Raw genomic sequence first — 22331 nt, 5'->3', positions numbered from 1 at the left:
AGCAGAGACAGATCTGTTTGAACAGATTTGCCTGCCACCGAGACAGAGTGGAGCAGGGAGGAGGAGGGTGGAAATAAGCAGTTTCATGCCCTGCAATGCAGTACAGAACCTCTTCCCAGTGTTTACTTGCAATAACTCAGATGCACCCCTGCCAGGAACAGCCTCTGTTGGCAGGCACTGACCAGAACAGTCACACTCCTGTACATTCAAAGGCTGATCAGATCCTCCAGGAGCAGTGACTGTGAGAACAACACAGACACCAGCTTGATTTGATCTGATCTGGTCCACCTCCTCTCCTCATTACCAAGATAAAAAGCTCGGAGTGTAAGAAGCACCAACTCCTCAGACTACTGAAACCAAAAGCGTGAAAAATCAGTGCTACAGAACTGCTCCCAGACGTGCACTTTTACCTGCAGACACCACATTAATACTATGTAAGATCTCTCACATAAATTTGCGTGTGTAGAACAACTGCAACAACTCTCTGAGACTGAACCCATTCCATCAAATACTGAATAAACTGGTTATTTTGGAGCAAGTTAAAGTACTTGCTTTATTATAACCAAGCACTGGAAGCAACTCAAAACTCAGAGAGCCAACATTAGCAGCTTTTTCTAAGTGACAGAATTCAAACATTTAGACTGAATATTCATACATTCGTAACAGTGCAAACAACTTTGTCTCCACCCTGACAGAATTTATTGCATTCATGAGACTGCAGTCTGACTCTTCTCTGCTGCTGTGCAAGATGGAAACTGCTTCCACAGTAACGAGCACAGCAATGGCAGATTTTCATGTCTGGCTGGGAAAGGAGCACAACCAACACCTAAGAGAAAGAAAATACTTCAGAAATTAAATTAACTTCAGCAAGACCAGACTGACCTTGGGCTAAAAGCCAGGACTGAAAAAGCTCTTCTGTAAAACAACTTTGATGACTTATCAATAGAAGCTGCTGCATTAGACTACAATTCCATTAAATCCCAGCTTAATTTCCCCAACATTTAAAACCACACATAAGCACTATATATTGCACAGGTTGACTAAGTTTAAGCCACAAGAAAACAGAAAAGATGACAGGTTTCTTAAGTCTACTCAGACTGATTATAATTGATGAATTCTTACCTAAAACCACTAAAAACTCCTCAAGAGCACTACAATGCTATCTTAGGAAGAAAACTGCAGCTATTCTACTCCAAATACGGCCATGATGAACATTTTACTGTACTAGATTCAGAAATGCACTAAGCTAAAATACTCCAATGCATGTGCAGGTGTCTGTTGTACTTCACACATTGACAGGGTTTGTGTCAACTTATCACTTAACTTTGAGAAACAGTAAAAGAATTAGTTTTTTCCAGTGGTCTGGGAAAAAGAAAGGAAGAAGATGTCACAGGGGAGAAGGAAAACCTCACCCACTACATTCAGAGTAGCTGATGAACCAAGAGTTCCACAAGTTGCAGAAAGACTCTTCAAAATGGGGGAAAAAAAAGGAAGAAATCAGTGTTAGCTTCTCACAGAGGCTCCCACCCCAAAGTGCTCAAGAGACCCAGTCTGATGAGTCAGGATCAGTTTCTTGTGGAAAGAAAACACAAGAGCACAAATAGTAAGAGCAAGCCAGCAATGCTCTACTTCCTACAGCCGAGAGCTGAGATAAAAGTGCTTTTTTGACAGGCTCCAAGCCTGAGCTGCTACCAGAGTGAGGCAGTTTCTGTCTACTAAGCTAAACATGAATCAGTAAAAGGTCCATTTTGCAGGCCTGGGGAATTCTGTCTGAGCAGCAGCAATAATACTGAGCTCTCACATGGCACATGGCATAAGCAGACATCCAGACATTTCAAAGAAGTCAGCAATGAAATCCTCATGTTACAGACAGGGGAAGTGATTAAGAAATACAGAGATGATAATCAAAGAGGAGGTGGACAGTTGTACAACACAAATATCTGCTGCACATTTTCAGCACACCATCCTCTTGTCTGTAAAACACAATAATGTTTATTGAACCTAAAAGAGAGAAAGCTTCCACACCCTAACTACACTAAACCCAGATAAAATCACAACAGGCCACCTTAAAAATAAATACCAAAAAGCTTCAGGCTATATTTGGTACCCCATCTGGTACAACAGCCTGTTCTCCTTGCAACAAAAAAGGGGAAATTTAGGTTTAGGGAGAAAATCTTTACCACTGTGAGGGTGGTGAGACACTGGTATACGTTGCGCTGGGAAGTTTTGACTGTCCTATCCCTGCCAGTGTTCAAGGCCAGGTTGGATAATGCCTTGAGCAACCTGGTCTGGCAGAAGACCTGCCCATGGTGGGGGGGGTGTGGAACCAGGTAAGCTCTGAAGTCCCTTCCAACCCCTTACCATTCTATGAATTCCTAGGCACCGACGAGCAAACCCACGGTGGGGAATAACGACCCCAGTGCACAAAACCCAAAACAGACACCAAATCACACACCTACACAAACCCGTTCTCCTGAAATCTTCCCAGACAACCAACTTCTGCTTCCTAAAGCACCAACACTGTACTCTGGTTAAACACTAAACTTCCCTGCTACAGCCGGGCTCGGCACTGCTGACCAGCACAAACCCGCTCGGCAGACCAGAGCCCTCCCGGCGCACCCACAGCCGCCCCGCCGCGTTAGCGCGGGTTATTGACAGCGGCGGCTTCCGGGGAGCCCCCACGAGGAGGCCTGCAGCGCTCCCAGCCAGCCTCCCGCCACAGCGGCCTGCACGGCCCGGAGAGGGAGCCATGGGCGGGGAGGAGCTGCCGGGGGCTCCGGACGCGGGGGGGAGCGGACAGCGAGCACCGGAGCCGGGGAAGAAGCGGGGGGAAGATGCGGAGGGACGCCGAGCCCCGGCCGGCCCGCGCGGCGCCCGCACCTCACCTGCGTTCCGGGCCGCCCGCCGCACCCGCCGTGCCCGCGCCGCGCGCCACCATTGGCTGCCCTCCTGCCCTTCCCCGCCTTCCCATTGGCCGAGCTGCCGCGCATCCCGGCGCCGCGTGCTTCTATTGGCCCAGCCGCCGCTCTCCGCCTCGTGCCGGTTCCCGCCCCCTCGCGAGAACAACTTTATTGAGGCGCTCGCAGGGGGGCGTGGACCGAATGTGAGGGGGCGGCTGCCTCCGGAGGCCGCGGGTTCGAGACTGCGTCCCGCCTCCCCGCGCTGTGCCGAAATAAGAGATACACAGACAGAAATAGTGATTTATTAAAAAACTATGGACATTGATCTAATACCAATATCCAACTATGACGGACAAAGACTCTCTAACAGTTTAAAGTTAGAAAGTGTATGTTTATTACGACGCCGGGCAGCGTGCGGGATAGCTCCCAGAAACACACGCGCAATTTACAGATCATCACAGGGTCTTTTATCTACAGGAGTATTGAATACACAAACTACAAATGCATATTCATAGCTCTGATACCTCCCATTCCCCGCTTCGTATGGTAATTAGCCCAAAAAGCCACCAAGCATGCGTAGTTTGTTCTTTGAAATGGGTTGGCGGTCTTTTTTATGGGGTGGGGTCCCAAAATGATGAAGTAAGATTGTCTTCCTCAGCTCTGACTTTTTAACCTTTAGTGTTTGTGACAGCTAAATCCTGTTTTTCCCAGGACTGTTTGATTTATGATTGTATTGTATTCATGGGGTCTATTGATTATTCAGGATGCAGAAGCCCTAGTTTGACAGCTCCTCTGATTGATCGGTTCCTTCCAAGGATTATCAGTTCTTTCAGTCTGGCTTCTGTTAGCAAAAGGGAAGTCCTAGCTACATTATCTCAGCACTATCTATTTTGACTACAGTCTTTAATTCTTCTAAATCTATGCCTCAATAGCATGCATGGGGTTGCTCCTCTCTGTTCCCCTTCTCCCTTCTTAGTCAGCACTGATTCTTGCTGGCAAACCCCGTCTGTGAGTTGATTCCTTGGGAGGTAAAATGAGGATAACGAATTCATCCTGATTTTGCCTCCTATGGCCGCATACACCAGCAAAAGTACCAGCCTGAAGGTACTCTGACCATCATCACCTGTACAATGGTGTCCTGAGGGTGTATAGATGTGTTTGGTCCTCCTCGGGCACACATACAATAGCCCTAAAACAGATATTACCAATGACACGGGATTTGTTGGGCAAAATCTGGGAACTGGGAAAGGCCTGCTTGTGTAAGAGATGATGTCAGGGCCTTGCAACTGTTCCAAAACATCATCCATCAAACCTTCAAAGCTGAATAGATTTCCCAGTTAATACAGTCTCTAACTGCAAGTTTTCCCATGTAAAAAGCAGTTCCCAGGCCAGAGGCAGGGCTGGCACGGGCTGCAGTGACTCCTCCTGATGCCGAGGACGGGCAGGGGGTCACGGTACATCCTTGCCTGTGGCTCCAGTTCAGGTGGAGCAGCTGTCCCCGGCAGGGTGCCCTGGTGGGACGGTTGTCACGGTGTGAGGGGTGTCCTGATGGGTGCCCTGATGGGATGGGTGCCCTGGCAGGGTGGCCGTGCCGTGCACATGAGGGTCTCAGCACAGTCCAAGAGAGCACGGTGTGGTACAGAGAGAAAAACTGAAATATCCATTCAGCATTGTTGCTTTGCTCCCAGGAGTTGTTTTTACCAATTTCAAATAATAAATTGTGTCTCTATTTTTATTTTTTTTTAAATTTTCTCCTAAATAGCTTAAATTAAAATGACAGTCCTCTCTTTTTGTTTGTTCTATCCTCAAGCTCTACCACTGCACCTGCCCCTTGAAAGGGTCACTCTGGGTGTCCAGACAGACACAGGGCCAAAAGAGTTGTACTTCAACTAGTGCCCAAGAACATGAGAAATAATTTCCTGGAGGAGAAAATTATGCCCCTGGTTTTGTCATTAGGGAGGCTCCACTGTACTGTGCCATAGCTTCTTTTTCAGCTCTCCCTGAGCCCTTCCAGGCTCTCGGGACACCTTTCCAGAGCGAGGAGAGGCCTGGTCTGGGGCGGGATGGGGGAACAGGGTCCTGGGGGGCCGGGACCGGGACAGAGCAGAGGCAGGGACCGGGGGAGGCGGGCACGGGCAGGGCGGGCGGTGCTGCGGGCAGGCAGGGGGCAGCACATCCCTGTGCAAGGGCTCGGCGGCACCGAGAGCGGAGAGAGCCGTTCCTGGGGCGGGACCTGGGTCCTCTGCACAGGGACAAGGGGTGCTGTACCCTCTGTGGGTGCCTGTCCTTCTACACTGGGCGCACATCCTGTTCCCTTGCCCAGGATGCGCAGGGTGCTGGTCCCCTCTACTTCAGATACTGTACCCTCCATACCGGGTGCCCATCCCTTGAGCATAGGGTGCTTCCTATCTCTGTGCCAGGGGGTTTAGACTGGATATGAGTCAAAATACTTCACTGAAAGTGTTGTGAAGCACTGGAACAGGCTGTCCAGGAAAGCAGTGGAATCATCACCCCTGGAGCGATTTTAAAAACATGTAGATGTGTCACTTGTTGTAGGGGTGGGCTTAGCAGTGTTAGGGTAGCAGCTGAACCTGATGATCTTAGAGGGATTTTCCAACCTTTCCAATAATTCTGTGACTTTGCACTGGGTAATTTCCGCTCCTCACTGGGTACATTTTCCTTTTGCCCCGAGTGCACGTCCCCCGAGGGCAGGGCGTTGTTTCCGCTGTGCACACGTGCCTGTCACCTCTGCACAAGGTGTGTTTGTTTACTCTCTGCGCTGGGTGCACGTCCCCTCTGCACACAGCGCTTGTCCCCTCGGCACAGGACAATGTCCCCTCGGCACAGGACAATGTCCCCTCGGCACAGAGGCGCCTGTCACGTGTGCTCAGGGTGCTGGTCTGCTCTGCACACAGCGCATCCTCCTCTGCACAGAGCGCACATCCTTTCTGCACGGGGCACTTGTCCCTCCTGCACACGGTGTGTGCCAGCGCCGCATCCATCAGCCCCCTGGGATTCACACACAGCCAGAAGAAGTGGAATTGGATGCATGGGCAGCTGCAGGGCTGCTCGTCTGGGGCTACATCCAGCACCCCCCTGCCCTGGCTCCCTTGGGTGCCCGGAGGGGATGCACAGTCACCTCAAACCACCTCGGCAAACTGAGCTGGGCTGGGCTTTTCTTCGCGGGGCTGGATAAAGCACATCAGCCTCTTGGACCAAACAAATGTTCCCCTCCACACACACCCCCCCACACCCACACCCCCCACTTTACAGAGCTATCCGAGCTGTCCACAGGCCGAGAGCACCTCCTGCTTCATCGAAAAATTCCTTTATTATTATATTATATTATATTATATTATATTATATTTTATTTTATTTTATTTTATTTTATTTTTTCAATAGAAAATACTCCTGAGGGGACCAGAAAGCCCCCACCCACTTCGCTGAGAGCAGCTACAGGCAAGGGCAGGCATTAGGTACGTCCCTGACCAGCTCCTCACATGGATGCCTGCATCCACTCCGCTGCTCCTGTGGCTTTCCTCGCCCCAAACCCCTCCCGGGGAGGCTGGAAAGGGCACCAGGGCTGAGGGTCTCTGCCGGACGGGCGTGCAGGCAGGACCGGGAGCAGGCAGGGCAGGCTGGCACCGGCACGGTGCAGCAGAGTGTGCCCACGTCCCACCCGGGCACGGCGCTGGGAACGGGGAGTGGTTGATGCCCGGGGCGCTTCCTGCGAGGGGAAACCCCATCCGCGCCCGGCTTTGTTTCTGGGGCAGGATGAGGGCGCCTGGCCCCGGGGGGCTCAGTCTGCAGCCCCTCGCTGCCCTGGCCGGGGTACCAGCCCTGTTTCATATGGCTCCAGCAGCAGAGCCATGCCAATCTTCTTTTCCAGCAAAGCGTCTTCCCACGGAATTGTTTTTTATATGCATTTAGGGCAGGGCAGACCCTTAAACCCATTTCCAGCACTACAGGTCCGTTGCAACGAGGCTGCTTAGGCAAGGACAAATTGCCTGATGCAATAAGGCAACACATTTAAAAGGCAAATGGGTGCTGAGCTAGGTGTTGCTTTTCTCACTGACAAAGTTGGGTGCTGAGCAATCTGGGCACCCCCTGCAGAGCCATGTGCTGAAGCTGGGCAGACTTTGGGGAAAGGGTGAACCTAGATCATCCTGGATGCCTGAAACATCCCTGGGAACTGGTATCACTGTGCTCGCACTGTGCAGACACCCCACCTTGTGCCACCCAGCCTAGCAGAAAGGACTACACGGATACCCAAAAATGACCAGTTTTGCTGATTTTTAAATGTATCTTTTCTCTGGTGCCTTGTCACCAAGGGCTGCAGGAGATTTTCCTGCCAGGCAGAGCTGTCCCTTTGCCTGAAGAGGCAGAAAACAGGTGAGGGCAGCACAGTTGGGACCTTACATCTGTGGTGGGGCACACCCAGGAGACGTGCATGGGCAAGCAGGTGCCTAAAAAGTGACTCTTTCACTTGGCAGAGACTTTCGGAAGCAAAACACATCCCATGCATCTTCCCACTGCCCTCCCTCCCCCATCCCTGCAGCCACCCCAAATCTAGGCAGCCAAGCATTGCATTCATGGCTATGGTTGCCTGCCCTCATGCATCTGGAGGTCATTGCAGCTTTAAGCAAGGTGCTTCCCAAAAATGAGCTGGAAAAAGGTGCTGGAGGCTTTGCCCACAGCAGGAGCCAGGCACTGTGGGTGCAGGTATTTGGCATGGGGAGGCTGCAGGGAAAGTGTCCCTTTGGGGATGGATCTGCTCTGCAATGGATTGGTTTGCAAAGCATGAGCTATTGAGGAAGGGAGGTTTGACCCCACTAGAACTTGTCCCAGTGCTTTCCAGCAGCAGCTCAAGGCAGGGCATCTTGCCAGCACACATCACCTCCCACTTACCACACTTGCTCCTATAAGAACTTTCACCCAAAGGAAGCCCCAAGTGTGGTGCAGAGGCACCTGCCATGAAGCCAAAGAAAGGCTGGAGAGGACTAGAGCCCCTCCTTCCATTGCTTGCCCACACTTCTGGGTATGTCACCTGTCCTCCCTGGGAGACCAGCACCTTAAAGATGCCCAGAGCAACCCCACATGTAGAATGAGGTCCATCTTGTGCCCTGTGAAACTTCTTTTCTCGCTCAAGGAGGTGCAAAGCCCACTTAGGGAAGGGCATGGGGGTATTTGTGAGCAGCCCTCTCCCACCCCACAGTGACAATTCCCACACAGGTGTTCCAAGTGGCAAAAATGCTCCAACCCAGCACCACAGCAGCACTCGTACCTTCAGGCAAACTCCTTTATTTCCATCCAGTTTCACCACTGGTACAGAAAATACAAAACATGAAAAAACCCCCAAAAATAGGCTTTTCCGTGCCCCCCACCCCCCGAAGCATGCCGGCTATTTACAGGCAGAGACGAGCGGCTCAGTGGCAGCAGCTGCACTTGCTGCTGGTCGGCTCCTTGCACACGCAGCCCTTGGCGCAGTTGCTGCAGCTCGCGGGGCAGCAGGAGCAGCAGCCTGGAGGGGACACAAGAGTTAGGAGGTAGGTGGAAGGGACTGGGAGTTCTATGAGGCAGAGGGACCCGATGGAGAGTGGAAACAGCACCTCTGCATGAGCAGGGCTGATGATTCCCGTGGGTTGGGAGATTTCCATGAGGGTCCTGCAGGGCAGGAGCTGGGGCAGACCCCCAGAGGGGAGGGTGTGCTTGTGTCTCAGTGGGCCAGGGGAAGAGGGAAGGATCCCATGAGGGTCCTACAGGGCAAGAGAGGGAGTGGTGGGGTCTCCGTATGGGGTCCGACACAGCAAGAGAGACTGTCTACAGGGCAAGAGTTGGGAGGTCCCCATTGGGTCTGACAGAGCAAGAAAGAGTTCCCTTGCAGGACAGGGAGGTGTCCATGGAGTCCCACAGGGCAAGGAGGGGTTCCGCTATGGAGCAGCGAGGTGCCCAGAGAGTTCCACAGCTCAAGTTTCCCAGTGGAGCAGAGAGGTGCCCGTGAATGTCCCACAGGGCAGGGGCAGCTCCCTCCAAAAACAAGGCCGGGTCCCCCCTCCCCGAGCCCCCACTCACTCTTGCGGCAGCTCTGGCAGCGGCAGTTCTTGCACTTGCAGGACCCGGCGCAGGAGCAGGAGTCACCTGGGGGGCGAGGGAAGGGAGGAGAGCGGGATCAGCGGGAGTCAGGCAGCCGGGGTCAGGCGGGAGCAGCCGGGACAGGACGGGCACTTACCGACGGCACACGTGCAGTCCTGGGGGTCCATGGCTCGGCTCGGCTCGGCTCAGCTCAGTCTAGCTCGTCTCGGTTGGGCTCGGTCCGGCGGGGCTGCAGCGGTGCCGACCAGCGCCGGCCGCCCGCTATTTATGGGGCAGAGCGCGGGGCGGTGCTGGCGCTGCGCACGGAGCGGCGGGGCCGTGCTCACCCGGGCCGTGCCGTGCTCACCGGGGGCGGTGCCGGGCCGTGCCGTGCTCACCCGGGCCGTCCTCACCGGGGCCGTGCTCACCGGGGGCGGTGCCGGGCCGTGCCGTGCTCACCCGGGCCGTCCTCACCGGGGCCGTGCTCACCGGGGGCGGTGCCGGGCCGTGTTCACCCCTGGGGCCGTGTTTACCCTCGGGCCGTGTTCACCGGGGGCGGTGCCGTGCCGTGCCGTGCTCACCCCGGGGCCGTGTTTACCCTCGGGCCGTGCTCACCCCCGGGGGCGGTGCCGGGCCGTGTTCACTTTCGGACCGTGCTCACCCCAGAGCCGTGCTCACCGGGGGCGGGGCCCTGCTGTGCTCTCCGGGGGCCGTGCTCACCCTCGGGCCGTGCTCACCGGGGTCAGTGCCGTGCCGGGCTTACCCGGGTCACGGACCCGCCCGCTCGCCCCCGCTCCCTGCCCGCTGTGGAATGCCGGGGTGCCCCTCCCCGGCACGGTGCCGCACTCCGGGAGCCCGAGAGCCCGGGACGCTCGGGGTGTGCGGTGACAGCAGTGGCTCGGCACTGCCCCCGGGTCCTGCACACCTGGGACAGTCCCCCTGTGCCCAGCGCTGTGGTGCAGCGGTGCCCCCACCGCAGGGTGGCTGTGGGGTGCTCCGGGCTGTTCGTGAGGATGAGGCAGACTGGTTCAGCACCCCACAGGAGGGTGGGATGGCCCTGGGCAGCCCCCGTGGGGCTGGAGGGCTCAGTTGGCTTCCCAGGAGGGGTGCATCATACAGCACCCTGAGCTGGAAGAGACCCACAAGGATCACCGAGTCCAACTCCTGAACCTGCACAGGACAACTCCAGAAAACACACCATGTGACTGTATATGTTGTCCAAAAACTTCCTAAGCTCTGTGAGGCTTGGTGCAGTGACCACTACCCTGGCGAGTCTGTTCCAGGGCCTGACCACCTTCTGGGTAAAGAACATTTTCCTGATATCCAATCTAAACCTCCCCGACAGAGTTTCATGCAGTTCCCTGGGGTGAGCATGGGGATGCAGTGTGGTAGCTTGGCATTGCCAGCTGGGACGTGCTGGGAATCACTTTCTCATCCCTGTGAGTTTTCCAGGTTGTCACAGGGTTTATGTGCCGACTGGCTTCCAGCACCACGCAGGTGCCCTTGGCCAGTTCAACATCCAGCATGGAAAACAGCCAGGGCCAGGCTGTCCCCGTGCCTCCATCCCCTGCTCTTGGTGGTGTCCCAGATGGGGCAAGGCTGGGTTCAGGGGCAGTGCTGTAAGCGGGGTCCATCCCCTGCAGCCTGGGCCAGCAGCTCTAGGACCAGGAGAGGCTCAGTGACCCGGGGTGGCTGTGCCAGGGAACGGCTCGTGCTCGTTTGCAGAAGCACAGAGTTGTGGAGTTGTTTTTTCCTGGCAGTGTTGGCCGGCAGCAGCCAGGCGAGGCCAGCAGGCATTGCACACGGCACTGGCTGAGCGGGAAGGAGGAGAGGCGGAATAACCGAGCACGTGTGGTGTCACTGCACATAAACACGGGTTGTGAAATCACTTCCCTCCAGGACACCCCCAGTGCAATGTTTCGGGAATGTGCTGCACCCTCGGCCCCCCCTCTGGCGGGGCGGGTTCTGCTGCACCCGTGGCCGAGGAAAAGAGAGCCCTGACCACCCGAAATGGGATCGTACATCCCCACACCAAAAGTGGGATGACTGTGCAGGGCCAAAGCTGCAGGGAAAGCAGGAGAATTCCCGGATTGCCGGGAATCCCGCATATGGTATATGGAGGCGCTGTGCTGAATGTCGGGACACATTGTCCTGGGCCCGTGTCACTGTGAGCGGGAAAAGGCAGCCCAGCATCCCCGCAGAACTGTGTGTGAAGCTGGCATGGGAAAAGAGCCTGGAAAATGCCCGATTGCCCAATTTGAGCATTTCCACTAAATGGTGAGGTCATTCCGCAAGCAGAAGAGGGAGGGAGGGAGGAATGAATGAGTATCCCTGAGCTGCGGGCTTGCTGAAAGGCTGTGCCAGACATCAGTGGGGAGAGGAGAACTTGGAGGAGTCTTCTGTATTACTGCTGGTATTCCAATCTCCCAGGGCACGGAGTAGTTAAACCCAAGTCTGTTCCCATGTAAGAGGAGTGCCAGGTCCAATTCTGGTTTTATAACAGTCACAAAGTGAAAGCAGAGCTGCAGCTGCCCAGCACGGGTCTCAGGGCTTAGAGTTGGGATGCTGGAACCTTTATCCTCCCCACCTCCCTCCCCTAATTCCCCTGAAGGCAGGGGACAGCATCCAACAGCTACTCTCCATGATACTGCCATGGGGCACAGGGATGGGCACAGCACAGAGCCATGGGGCAGGACCAGTGTAAACCCACAGGAGCCAGCAAAGCCAGAACAATTCTGTGAGCTTTGCTGGTTAAACCAGATATTTGGTGATAAATCCCATTAGTAACCTCTCCTTCAGTCTTGTTGTGAGCTCACCAGTGATGTTTTTGTGTGGTTGGTACTTAGATCTCTCTGGGTTGGAAGGAATAAAGATAACCCTGCTCTTTGCAAAATGGAGTTTTGTGTGGTTGCTCCATGCCTGCCATGTGCCTGCCCTGCCTAAATTCAGCTGACATTGGGGTGGCCTTTGCACATGTCAGAAGTATGGGGTGATGGTGACATCTCAGGGGATACTCTGAGGAAGGAGCCCTCCTGGAGCAAAGGGGTATCCCCTAGGGATTGTCCCCGTGAGCAGCCCGTGGGCAGGGGTGCTGTGCTGTAGGCTGTGCCAGATCCCTGTCTGGGTCCTGGCAGTGGTGACTGGGTAGGTCAGGAAAGGTTTTTAACCCAAAAAGTGGCAATGAACGGCGGCATTTGAGGAGTGTGGGACAGGTAGAACCTGTCGTGTTCCTGGGAAGCAGCAGGGTGGCACGTGACACCTGGGGTGCAGTGTTCTGGCAGCAGCATATCTGTGCTTGGGCAGAGTGAGCATCACACCCTGACATTGGCATTGTGGGCATCACATCCCACTGTGGGCTTTGCAGCCTGGCATAGGCACCCCATCCCACCGTGGGCATTCTGCCCCATTCCACCTCATGCTCACACACGTTGCACCCCATCACATCCCATCATTGGGGTCCTGGTATGGGCATTGCAAACTACAGTGGGCATCACACTCCAGTTTGGGCATCATATCCCATCATAAGCACTGAACCCCACTGCAGGCAGTGCACCCTGTTGTGGGGATCACACCCCCATTGTGAGCACTGCACCCCGTGGTGGGGAACCAGGTCACCTGAGGCTCCCCAGGAGCACCCTGCCAGGCTGGCAGAGGTGGCAGGGGGATAAGCAATGTGGTTCTTCCAGCCAGTTCAACTAAACTGCCAGGAGGAAAACTAAACCTGTTTCTCTGCCACCCCACCTGCCATGGAAATATTCCCCCTGGAAATGGGCAGGGCTGGGGTGGTTATTACAGCGAAAGCTTGTAATAACGAGCTGCTCATTAGCCCCGAGGGTCTCTGGTGGAGGAGACAGCATGGGATTTGCCCTTGGGTAACAAGAGGGTGGAGAGGGAAAACATCCCTTACTGTGTAGGGAAAGTGTTAAAACAAGAGTCAGAACTACTGGTAGGGAGAGCAGAGCCAAGATTAGAAGACAGGAGCAAAAATAAGACACAGGCTCTTTGCCATGACCTCCCACACGCACTGTCCTCCTGCTCCCCAGGGAAACAACAACACCCAACAGAAATGCCAAGTTCCTTATGGACCTTTATATACACATCACTTTATTTAGGTAGCTTATTACATGTCAAAGTGACAAACACTAAAGAAATCTGAACACACATATAAAAAAAGACAACCAACATACACAATAAGGTTATTCTTCTTTGGCCCCCCCAGATGTGCATCACCCCCAGATGTGCAGCCAGGGGTCCCCTATTTGCAGCAGCTGCATTTGGCAGATGGAGGCCCCTTGCAGACACAGCCCTGTGCACACTTTGCACATCCAGCTGGGCAGCAGGAGCAGCAGCCTGTGGGAGAGACAAAAAAAAAAAAAAAAAAAAAAAAAAAATATTAAGGACATTCTCAGGCTGGGGCTTGGGGGGGGAGGGTCTCACTGTTTTGGAGACCTCCCATGTATTCATGTCATTCCCTTGCAGCAGCATCCCCATTCTTGGCAGTGTCTTCCAGGGTGTTTATGCAGCCATGGCTGGCACTGAAGAGGCAGGGGGAGAGTGTGTAACTCCCAGGGGCTCACCAGGATTCCCTCAGTCCCTCTCTTTGCAAACTCTCATGGCACACAGCTCTGCTGTGGGTGACAGCATCAGGAGCACCCAGAGGAAAACCCAGTGCTGGTTTTCTCCCCAGCATCCCCTTGTGCTGAGCCTGAGGGGCTATTGAGGGGAATGCTCAGGTTTAGGTGGTTCTGAGCGACTTGTAATGCCTGGAGAGGGGGTGGGATTCACACTGTGCTCCTTTGGGGGAAAAAACCATATGTGAAGAATAAACTTGGCACTGGCAATGCTAAGACTGATTTGATTCAGTGCATAATGGATGTGTAGTGAAAACCCCCCGAGTGTTTCTGCCCCTCCCTTCCCCCCCGGGGGGGGGCTCACGGATCCCTCTTACCTTTTTTGCACGACGTGCATTTGCAGTTTTTGCATTTGCAGTTATCCCCGCAGGTGCAGGTGCCACCTAAGACATGGAGAAAAGGAGAAAAAGAGGTTGAGAAGAAGTGGTGGGAGGGGTTACCAACAACCCAGAACATCCGCGGGGAAGAGCAATGCCTCCCTTCCGAGCATCCCCTGATGCTTCAGCCTCGCTCAGAGGAGAGGTCACGACATCCCCAGGAGCTCTCCAGTGAGCTGCTCCCAGGTGCCCCGCAGTGCTGGGACAGGACTCCAGCTCTTGGCCCAGCCCGTACGAGAGAGAACATCGGGAATGTCAGAGGAGGCCGCGGGCAGGAGTGTCGGTGTCCCCGCTGGGATGCTGCGGCTCCCGCTGCCCCGGGAGGGAAGGAAACGCTGCCTTACCTGTGGCACAAGGGCAGTCCTGAGAGTCCATGTCTGTCTGGGCTGGGTGCCTGCTGTCGGGCGCGTTGGGCGGCGGGAAGAGGCTTTGGCAGGACTCGTAGCCGCCTCCTATTTATCCTTGGCCAGGCGAGAGCGAGTGCAAAACCTCCGCCCCTGCAGCCTGCGCACGGCTCGGCGCGGCTCAGCCCCGGGCGCTGCTGATTCACTCCCCGGGCGGTGACCCGGGACTCCCGCGGCCCCCCGCCCCGCCCCGGGCTGCTCTGGCAGCAGGGACGGCTGTGGGGTCACCGCCCCTCTGTGCTGAGAGTTTGGAAGGGGTGCAGAGAACGGCCAGATCTCATCACACAGATGACACCTGTCTCAGGAGTGTTGCTGCACTCGATGGGGCTGGGAGCTGAGAGGGGGCACCCAGGGAGTCCCCCAGAATCCAGCGATTGATTGATTTATTGATTGATGCCAAAATCAATCTGCCAATCTGACTTGGAGGATACATAATCCAGAGAGTGCTGCCACTGCTGGGAGATCTCACTCCCCTCCTCTCAGAGCTGGCACAGTGGGGTGATGGGGAACTGCAACTATGAGGTGACAGGGACTCAGTCCCTGCTTGAGACCCTGTCCTTTGGTTCCTACACCCTCCCTGCAAGCAGGAGCAGCAACAAGCTGGACTGGCCTGGCCAGAGCCTGCCATGCCCTCCCAGTGCCCCAGGACAGTGGCACCCACGTCCCCTTGGCGCCGTGCATGGCACCTCGGGGCCCTGTCTCCTTCCTGGCTGTGCTCCGTCCCACTCGTCTGAATTAATTTCCGTGTGCCATTACCTCCTGGGTGTGCAGGGGAAGAGGGTGGCAGGTGAGCTGCCATCACCCTGGTCAAGTCCTCCAGCGAGTTTTACCCACCCACTCAAAAGCACAGGGAGAGTATGGAGTGGGAGGCACAAAAATAAAAATAAAATAAAATAAAATAAGCTGATTTTTTGGTGTGGGGACAGTCTACCTCATGTGAAGGAGGCACTGTCAGCCATGGGGCATCCTTCCTCCTCATTTCTGTGTTTCTATAAGCTCTTTGGTGTCAGTTATACCATCCCAGCTGCCCCCTGCTCTGAGACTCCTTTGCCTTGGGGTTTTATCCCAGCTGGGCTTTTGCCTGAGGTTCCTGGCTGAGGCAGTTTGTCAATGCTAATCCAGCCGAAACAGCAGCCCAGGGAGTATTTTTACCACTCAGCTGTCTGGGCTTGTTGGGAACTTGTTGGGTGACCTGATGGGGAGCATTGCCAGCACCCCAACTAAGTGTCTCCTCCAGCATCTCCAGGCCAGTGTGGGAAATCAGAATAGAAAAGGTCTAAGAATGGCAGAGCCAATGACCCCCTTCCTCAACTCCTCTACCCTGGAGCAGTTTGTCCATGCCCTGACATGCCAGTCCTGCAGTCGTGTGAGTGTCACACTGCTGCTGATGCACTGGGACGTGATGGCAGGGGATGGTGCCAGGGACCAGGTGAGTGCTGAGAGTGTTATTGCTCCTGAGGGAACAGGGAAACACAAACATGGGAAACACATGTGCAAACGGTCACCTGCCACCCTGGCTACAGCCCACTGTACTGTGTTGGTGTCATGACAGGGGGGCAACATCTCCATGAGATCTTGCATTTGCTCTGCTCCTTGGCTGAAATGATCAGCCAAGCACTCCTGTGGTGCAGTAATATGCTGAGGGAAATACTTCCTCCCGTATTGTGATGGATTAATGGGGAACAGCAATATCACTGTTGCATCTGTTGTGTTTTCTGCCACTGCCTGGCACCCTTGGCCACCCAGGCAAAAATTGGCCCTGTCCCCAGCTGGTGGTGGCCCAGGGATACAGGGACAGGTGGCTTCTCCAAAATGGTCCCTTTTCTCTAGCCTAGGGGGAAGAAGGTGAAGCCCACACAAAGGGAAGAGAACAATCTCTGCCATGAAAGGACAGGGTGCAGGAAAAGCTCTCCAGCATCTATTTTTAGTCAGACCCCTGCCCTTTTTACCTTCTTTCCTCTCTTTCTGCACAAAGGAAAAAAGCATCTTCCAGGTGATGTAGGACTGGGATTCAGGACTCTGGTAAATCTTACATTGCTCCCGGTCTATTCTGTAATTGATTTGGGATACATTCTGTAATTAATTTGGGATTAGACTGGAATAGTGGGTTGTCAGGCAGACACATACCAATCAGACCACCTCCAGAAGCAACCTGTGATTGCGGTGACAATGATGAGCTGCGGACACCTTCCTGCTGTTTAAACACCTCTGGTGACAAGGTCTTGCCAGCCTCAGTTTGCTTTCTGGCCCCTGCCCTCCATTTGCCTGGGGGTTCTCTATCATTCAAATGTGCCTGATGGTGCTCCCCAGAGCTGAGCAAAACAGGCAGGATCGTTGCACAGAATTTATTCACCAGCCCTTACCAAGCTGTAACCCTTGGCTCTCATGTCTTCTGCGTGGGGTTCCTGGCTCTGTCCTCAGGCACATCCGTGGCAATTACCCCCGGAGACTGCTGGGTGGGTGAGTCAGCATGTGATGCTCCAGTGCTCGAGGCAGAGCCAGAGATGATTTCCACTGAGGGAATGGTGATGGCTGAGCATCACCATGGGCACGCCAGGGACAGGGCTCCCTAGAAAGGAGAGAAGGAGGCTGACAGCTTTCAGGACAGTGTGGTGGAGACACCTGTTCCTGTGACACCTGAGGTGTCAACAGCTGATTACTGAAAGCAATCTACAGGACAGTGTCAGGGCTGGTGCCGATGACTGGCACTGACTCAAGGCTGGTGCCAGGCAGGCGAGGAGGGAGGCACAGCAGCCAGCTCCCATGGAGGTGAGCTGGCACAGGTCTGCCCTGGCTCTCTGCTGATGAACACGTGGCTCCAGTCACCTGTGGGCACACGGAGCTGTGTAATGGACCAGCATCAGCCTCCAGCTGCCCATGGTGCACCACCCAGCACGTCACCTTGTGGGGACCCTGCAGACTACTACGAGTCACTCTGTCATGACACGAGTCCCCCAAAGCGCTTGCTCTGGGCTCATCATCCCCTCCGGAGCAGTGATGGGTTTGGTGACCCTTTGCCTAGATACAACATCCCAGGCAGCCTGGGGGGCTCCTCTGGCAAAGCACCATGGCTTGGTGGGTACAGTCTGTGGGCAGGGGTGCAGGGAGCTATGAACCCTGTGTGGGCACAGCACAAAGACCCTGGGGGACATCCCTGGGGGTACCATGCCCCTCACAATTGCCTATTGCTTGCCAGGCAGGATGCTGATGCAGGGTCACCTACATCAGCTGACACTGCAGCAGCAGCAAGGGCTCTTCCTGCTCTAGCTGCTTCTTTGTGTTGGTCTCTGGGCAGGAGAGCCGTGGCTGGCCAGGGCTCAGCTGCCAGAGGTATATGGAACCACAGCCCACATGGGACCAGTCTTTTAAACCCAAATAGGGAAGATAAAAAGTATTTTAGCACCCAGCAAACACCCAGCACATGCAAGTGCTGAAAGCCAGCAGGAAGCCTTAAGACTGATTGCTGCTTAGAAAGCAGGCTTGGCTTTGATCTGAATCTCAGGTTATTGTTTGCTGATGATAAACAAGTGTTTGAAACACGGGAAATAGGTGCTGACGTAGTTTTATTTTGCTGGCGCTTGCCAGGCCTTTGGCAGAGGAGGAAGAGGGTGAATCACCCCTTGTCTGCCCTGGGAAGCCATTCCCAACCACTCCCCATGTGCATAGGCAAAGCCTTGGAAACATTGGGGAGCGAAACCGGATCAGTGGGGTGACCTCAGGCTGTGCAGATTTCTTTCTTTTTCCCAGAAAACTGGGAGCAAGGACTTGCCCTGCTCTCAGTGGCAGACATTAGCTAAACTCATTGTCTGTTCTCTCTCCTGGCATCTTCCTGGGAAGCTGTCTGCTTCCCTGCCAGCACCTTGATTGTAGGTTTAGGAAAATACATCCCAGCTAGTGCTTCTCCAATATCAGCCATCAGCAAAGACTGGCATGTCCCATTTTCCTGGGGAAATGCCCTCCTTGGGGACTTGCTGGCCCACATCAGGTCTGTAACCATAGGAAGGCACCTTCAGCGAGGGCCCGTGGCAGTGGGAAGGGGACGGGCATATTTCCATTAAGCAGGAATTGCACGGCGTGCAATCCTGGGACGCTTTCACAAGCCGGCAGCACTCTTTGATGTGGGCTCTTTGGGAGCCGCCTTGTGACCCAGCCGGCTGCGCTAGAGCTGGGACTCCCAAGGCCAGGATTATGAGTCGGGCTCAGCTGCCGGCTCATCCTATGGCTGCAGGCAAGGGCTTGGCCCTTACTCCTTATTTTTTATCTGAAACAGAGCTATCGATATTACTTTCCCCTTGAAAAAGCAGTGCGGAGAGGGTGGGGATTGGCTAATTACTGATTTTTAGGAAGAAGGGAAAGGAAGAAATGCTGAATTGATGCTGTGAACTGGATCCAGGAGGGTGAACTGTCCTTGTAAAGTTCCCGCCAGTTTTGGGACATGCATCCTGAGAGACCCCAGCACACGGTGGGAGCTCCTGCCTGGCAGGACAGGCTTTTGGGGCCAGGTGATGTGCGTTGGGGCATGTCTGGAAGATCAAAGGGTTGATTCTTCTTTTGATCATGAAATTCTCATAAATGTTAATGGGAATTACTTCGAGGTCTAACGAGGGTTGAATTGCAGCCCCCAAGGGAAGGAAGGGGGTGAGGACCAACCAAGCTTTGTCGGGGGAATAAAAATGCTTGAATTTACCTTGTCCCCCACCTGTGAGAGCACAAAAACAGTGGGTCGGGGGCTGCCCAGCATCCTTCCATACTCTTCTGGGAAAGAGGTTTGCCAGGTGTCCCCCACTTTGCCAAACACTGCTGGCAGCTGCATGACAGGCTTTAAGCATCACCTTAAATCTAGGCATCATTTTAATTCACCAATTTAATGCTTTCCCAGTGTACAGTTTGGATTTTTTTTTTTTTCCTTACATCTTTCCTTCCCTTTTGTGTCTTTCAGGTTCCCACAGACTTCAAACTCACCTGCTCCAACTACCCGCCGCCTCCCCTGGCTGAAACGTGACCCAAAGTTTCCAAGTATCGTTACCTTGGGCATATTTAATTATTGTATTCCCCTTTAGTTGCTAATTAGAAGCCAGGAGTAGAGGGGATGAGTAATTCCCTGGGATGTCAAGTACCTACTTGCCTGAGCTTGCAAAGAAAACATCAGCCCCCTCAGTATAAAGGTGTGAAATAAAAGGATGTGATATTTTCCTTGATGTTTTTATAGCCTTGCTCCTGAGATCCAGAGATCCCTGTTGTCTATCCTGGGAATGATTCATGGCGCTGCTGTGCTGGATCCTGCCTCCCCCAAGAGCAGCAGAGAGGGCAGAATCTGGCACAACAGATCTTTACATCCCCATCCAAAAGTGTCTCCCATCCCAGGAATGGGCATGGGATGGGGGGGAGAAATGCTGCTCCAGCTGGGGCACCAAACCTGGAATGGCAAAAGAGAAAAGGCCCTGCAGATAGGGTGATCCTTCATTTTAAGGAGTACTCAAGTGTGCAGATGCAATTGCTCATCCTTTCCCACTCCCTCTAGCCATATAATCCCCCTCCTTGAAGGATGGAGATGGTTATTTTTTGCCAATATTTTCCCAAACTCAGTATCTGAGTGTTCTTCAGCATTCCTCTGCCAGGCAGATAAAGGCATAGTGAATTTTGTTACATTTCAAGTCTTTTCCAAGAAACAGCTTCTGGGTGTATGATAATTCTCATACCTGTTGTGCTGTCAGGTCCAGCTTCTCCATGCAATCTGTCTAGAAAGCCAACAACCTGTGCCAAGCATGTTTGATTATATAATCTATTGCTATATCTAATTTTATATATTTATTATAGTAAATCATAGTGGCTTAAACAGTGTTTTATTAAATGATTATAGCATATCAATTATGTTAGTAGGAGCTAGAAAAGAGCAAACACTGGTCACAGGGCCTTGCCAAGCCTGTGCAGAGTAGCCAGGAAGCAGGATGATGATGATCTCTTGCTGGATTTTAAGACCCATGCTCTAGTGAAGAAACTGAATAATCCCTCAACTACAGTCAAACTAATCCTGGCTGCAAAGCAGACCTTTTCTGTGCAGCAGTGAAACCCAGGGGCTTAGTGAGGATTTTATGGGATTTCCCCCTCGTAAAAGTGGGAAAAGACTGGATGCTGTACCTTTGGATGTAAATAATTTTTATGTTTTTTTAATTTTATTTATAAAATAAACACATTTAATTTAATTTTATAGATGATGAGCCTTTCAAACAAAGGGAAATGAGTGCTAAAAGCCACGATTTCAATATTAAGAGTTTCAGAGCCAGCTGATTCAAAGTGGCAGCTGTAATTTAACTGTGTTGCAGACGTGCCAAACCCAATACCATAATTAGTGATTCAAAATGATATTTACAGCTCAAATCATACATATTTAGCAAGAAGTTGAATTTTCCATCTATTTACAATTTTACCAGCTTAAAAAGGTCTCTAAGCTCAGCTTTCCCCCCATTTTACTTGGTTGGGTTTGAAGAGCCTGGCAGAGCAATGCTCAGCACTGCTGGGAGGGGAGCTGGGGATTTTGTCACTGCCCATGGCACGGGGTTGGAACTGGATGATCTTTAATATCCTTTCCAAACCAAACCATTCTAGAATTCTGCAATTTTCCCTACGAAGACAACAGTGTTTGCTGGCCTAGAGCAACATCCCACTGCGTGCCTGAGTTCACGCCAGTGCTTTGCCTTTGTGCTCTGGTACCCAAACCAGCATGAGGGAGGGGGGACCCACTGCACGGCTGGCACTGACACCCACGCTCACCCCAAACAGAGCCACAGAGGGGAAAAAACATCCTCCTTAACATGCTGCATGCGATTGCTGCCTTGTTATCCACAAGTATAATGGCACATTGATAGGGGTGCCAGAGAACCTTGGTGAAAACAGTTAAAAAAAGAGGAAAAGGAGGTTGTCACATTCAGAATCGCGTGATCCCTGCTGGAGTGGCTGCTTTTTACAGCCCTCCTTCGCATGCGGGGCAGGGACGCCGCTGCCGGCCTGGCCCCGGCCAACGCACGAGGAAATTCCAGATGGGATGTGTCTGCCAGCTCTCCTAGAAACAAATGAATCTGTGCCTCAAACCAGTGGCCTTTGCAGGGAAGGAAGAGCTGTTTTTCCAGTGCATCCTCTTCCAAACCTGCTTCTTGCTGGGATGGAGGTGGTAATGTCCCAGTGCAGGTGATGGATTCAGGCACTGTCAGAGAGCATCATCTATTTACAGCACCCATGAAGGTTATTGTGTTAAAATATTTCTTAAACCTAAAATAATTTGAGAATTTCTAAAGTCATAACCTTGAGCCAGGGTTTCCCTATCTGGTCTGTGTCTGGGCAGGGAGTGGGCACTGCAGGGAGACCCATGAGGGTCTAAATACCAAAATCCACATCAGGATGGGCACCAGCATCACTGTTTACACTGTGGCTCTGTGAGGGTTTGCCCTCTGTTCCCCTCATCTCCAACCTCCTCCCAGTGCCCCAGTGGCTGAATTCTGTAGGATCCAGAGCATAATCCCACAAAACAGCACTAATGATGTTCTGAGGCTGTGCTTTTGGCTTCACGGGACATTGTAACTCTGGGTTGGGTTTTACTGGCTTGGAGACCTCTCAGTTGGAGATGCTCCTGGCAAAGTGTAAGTAAGGGTGTGTATGGCAGCCGGCAGGCAGCAAAGGGTGAGGCAAGGGTGTTGAGGACAAAGAGAGGACAGCCCCTGGCCCCAGCTGGGTCCTGACCCTGCGGAGAAGCTGGGACTGAGGTGGCAATGTGGGTGTTGGAGGCCACTGCGGCTGCCCAGGGGGGAAATTGCCTCTGTCCTCCTGTCCCCATTGCCCCCCAGTACCTCCAATTGCTCCACCGGTTCTCCTCACCTCTGCAAATGCCTGCCCTAGTTCCACACCTCCCACTGCCCCCCATCTCCCCTAACTGCCCCCTGCATCCCAAACTGC

At 53.5% G+C, this 22331-nt stretch overlaps 3 protein-coding genes across 4 annotated transcripts in view; all 3 read right to left on the bottom strand.

The window, feature by feature from the left end:
- The window catches only part of NUP93 (nucleoporin 93), a 76111-nt gene extending 73193 nt beyond the window's left edge, over window positions 1-2918 (bottom strand). The window contains exon 1 of one of the 2 annotated variants that reach the window (XM_083870405.1): window positions 2886-2918. The gene's annotated coding sequence lies outside the window, so the exon portion shown is untranslated. Of the gene's footprint in view, window positions 1-2455; window positions 2549-2885 lie in introns of those variants that run through there. The other variant, XM_083870406.1, reaches the window with a different exon arrangement.
- A 5267-nt stretch (window positions 2919-8185) lies between these two features.
- LOC310914024 (metallothionein-2) lies at window positions 8186-9253 on the bottom strand. The gene is made up of 3 exons (XM_083869916.1): window positions 9130-9253; window positions 8973-9038; window positions 8186-8421 (listed from the first exon to the last, which is right to left on the bottom strand). Exons 1-3 carry the CDS (start codon window positions 9158-9160, stop codon window positions 8327-8329), a joined length of 192 nt encoding a protein of 63 aa, XP_083726042.1. The 5' UTR covers window positions 9161-9253; the 3' UTR covers window positions 8186-8326.
- A 3788-nt stretch (window positions 9254-13041) lies between these two features.
- LOC310913981 (metallothionein-1) lies at window positions 13042-14455 on the bottom strand. Its single transcript, XM_083869855.1, has 3 exons — window positions 14325-14455; window positions 13921-13986; window positions 13042-13322 (listed from the first exon to the last, which is right to left on the bottom strand). The coding sequence occupies exons 1-3, from the start codon at window positions 14353-14355 to the stop codon at window positions 13228-13230; spliced, it is 192 nt and encodes a 63-aa protein (XP_083725981.1). The 5' UTR covers window positions 14356-14455; the 3' UTR covers window positions 13042-13227.
- Window positions 14456-22331: the final 7876 nt, after the last annotated feature.

The sequence above is a fragment of the Zosterops lateralis genome (assembly GCF_965231275.1).
Source record: "Zosterops lateralis genome assembly, chromosome: 12".
Taxonomy (NCBI): domain Eukaryota; kingdom Metazoa; phylum Chordata; class Aves; order Passeriformes; family Zosteropidae; genus Zosterops; species Zosterops lateralis.
The sequence above is the reverse complement of the archived record's forward strand: the minus strand, read 5'-3'. Positions and strand labels throughout refer to the sequence as shown.

Excerpts from the sequence above, each read along its gene's own strand:
- LOC310914024 (XM_083869916.1), bottom strand. The coding sequence starts at position 9,160 with ATGGACCCCCAGGACTGCACGTGTGCCGTCG. Across the intron at positions 9,039-9,129 it reads GGACTGCACGTGTGCCGTCG|GTGACTCCTGCTCCTGCGCC; the intron begins GTAAGTGCCCGT and ends CTCGCCCCCCAG. Across the intron at positions 8,422-8,972 it reads CTGCCAGAGCTGCCGCAAGA|GCTGCTGCTCCTGCTGCCCC; the intron begins GTGAGTGGGGGC and ends TGTCCCCTCCAG.
- LOC310913981 (XM_083869855.1), bottom strand. The coding sequence starts at position 14,355 with ATGGACTCTCAGGACTGCCCTTGTGCCACAG. Across the intron at positions 13,987-14,324 it reads GGACTGCCCTTGTGCCACAG|GTGGCACCTGCACCTGCGGG; the intron begins GTAAGGCAGCGT and ends TCCATGTCTTAG. Across the intron at positions 13,323-13,920 it reads ATGCACGTCGTGCAAAAAAG|GCTGCTGCTCCTGCTGCCCA; the intron begins GTAAGAGGGATC and ends TCTCTCCCACAG.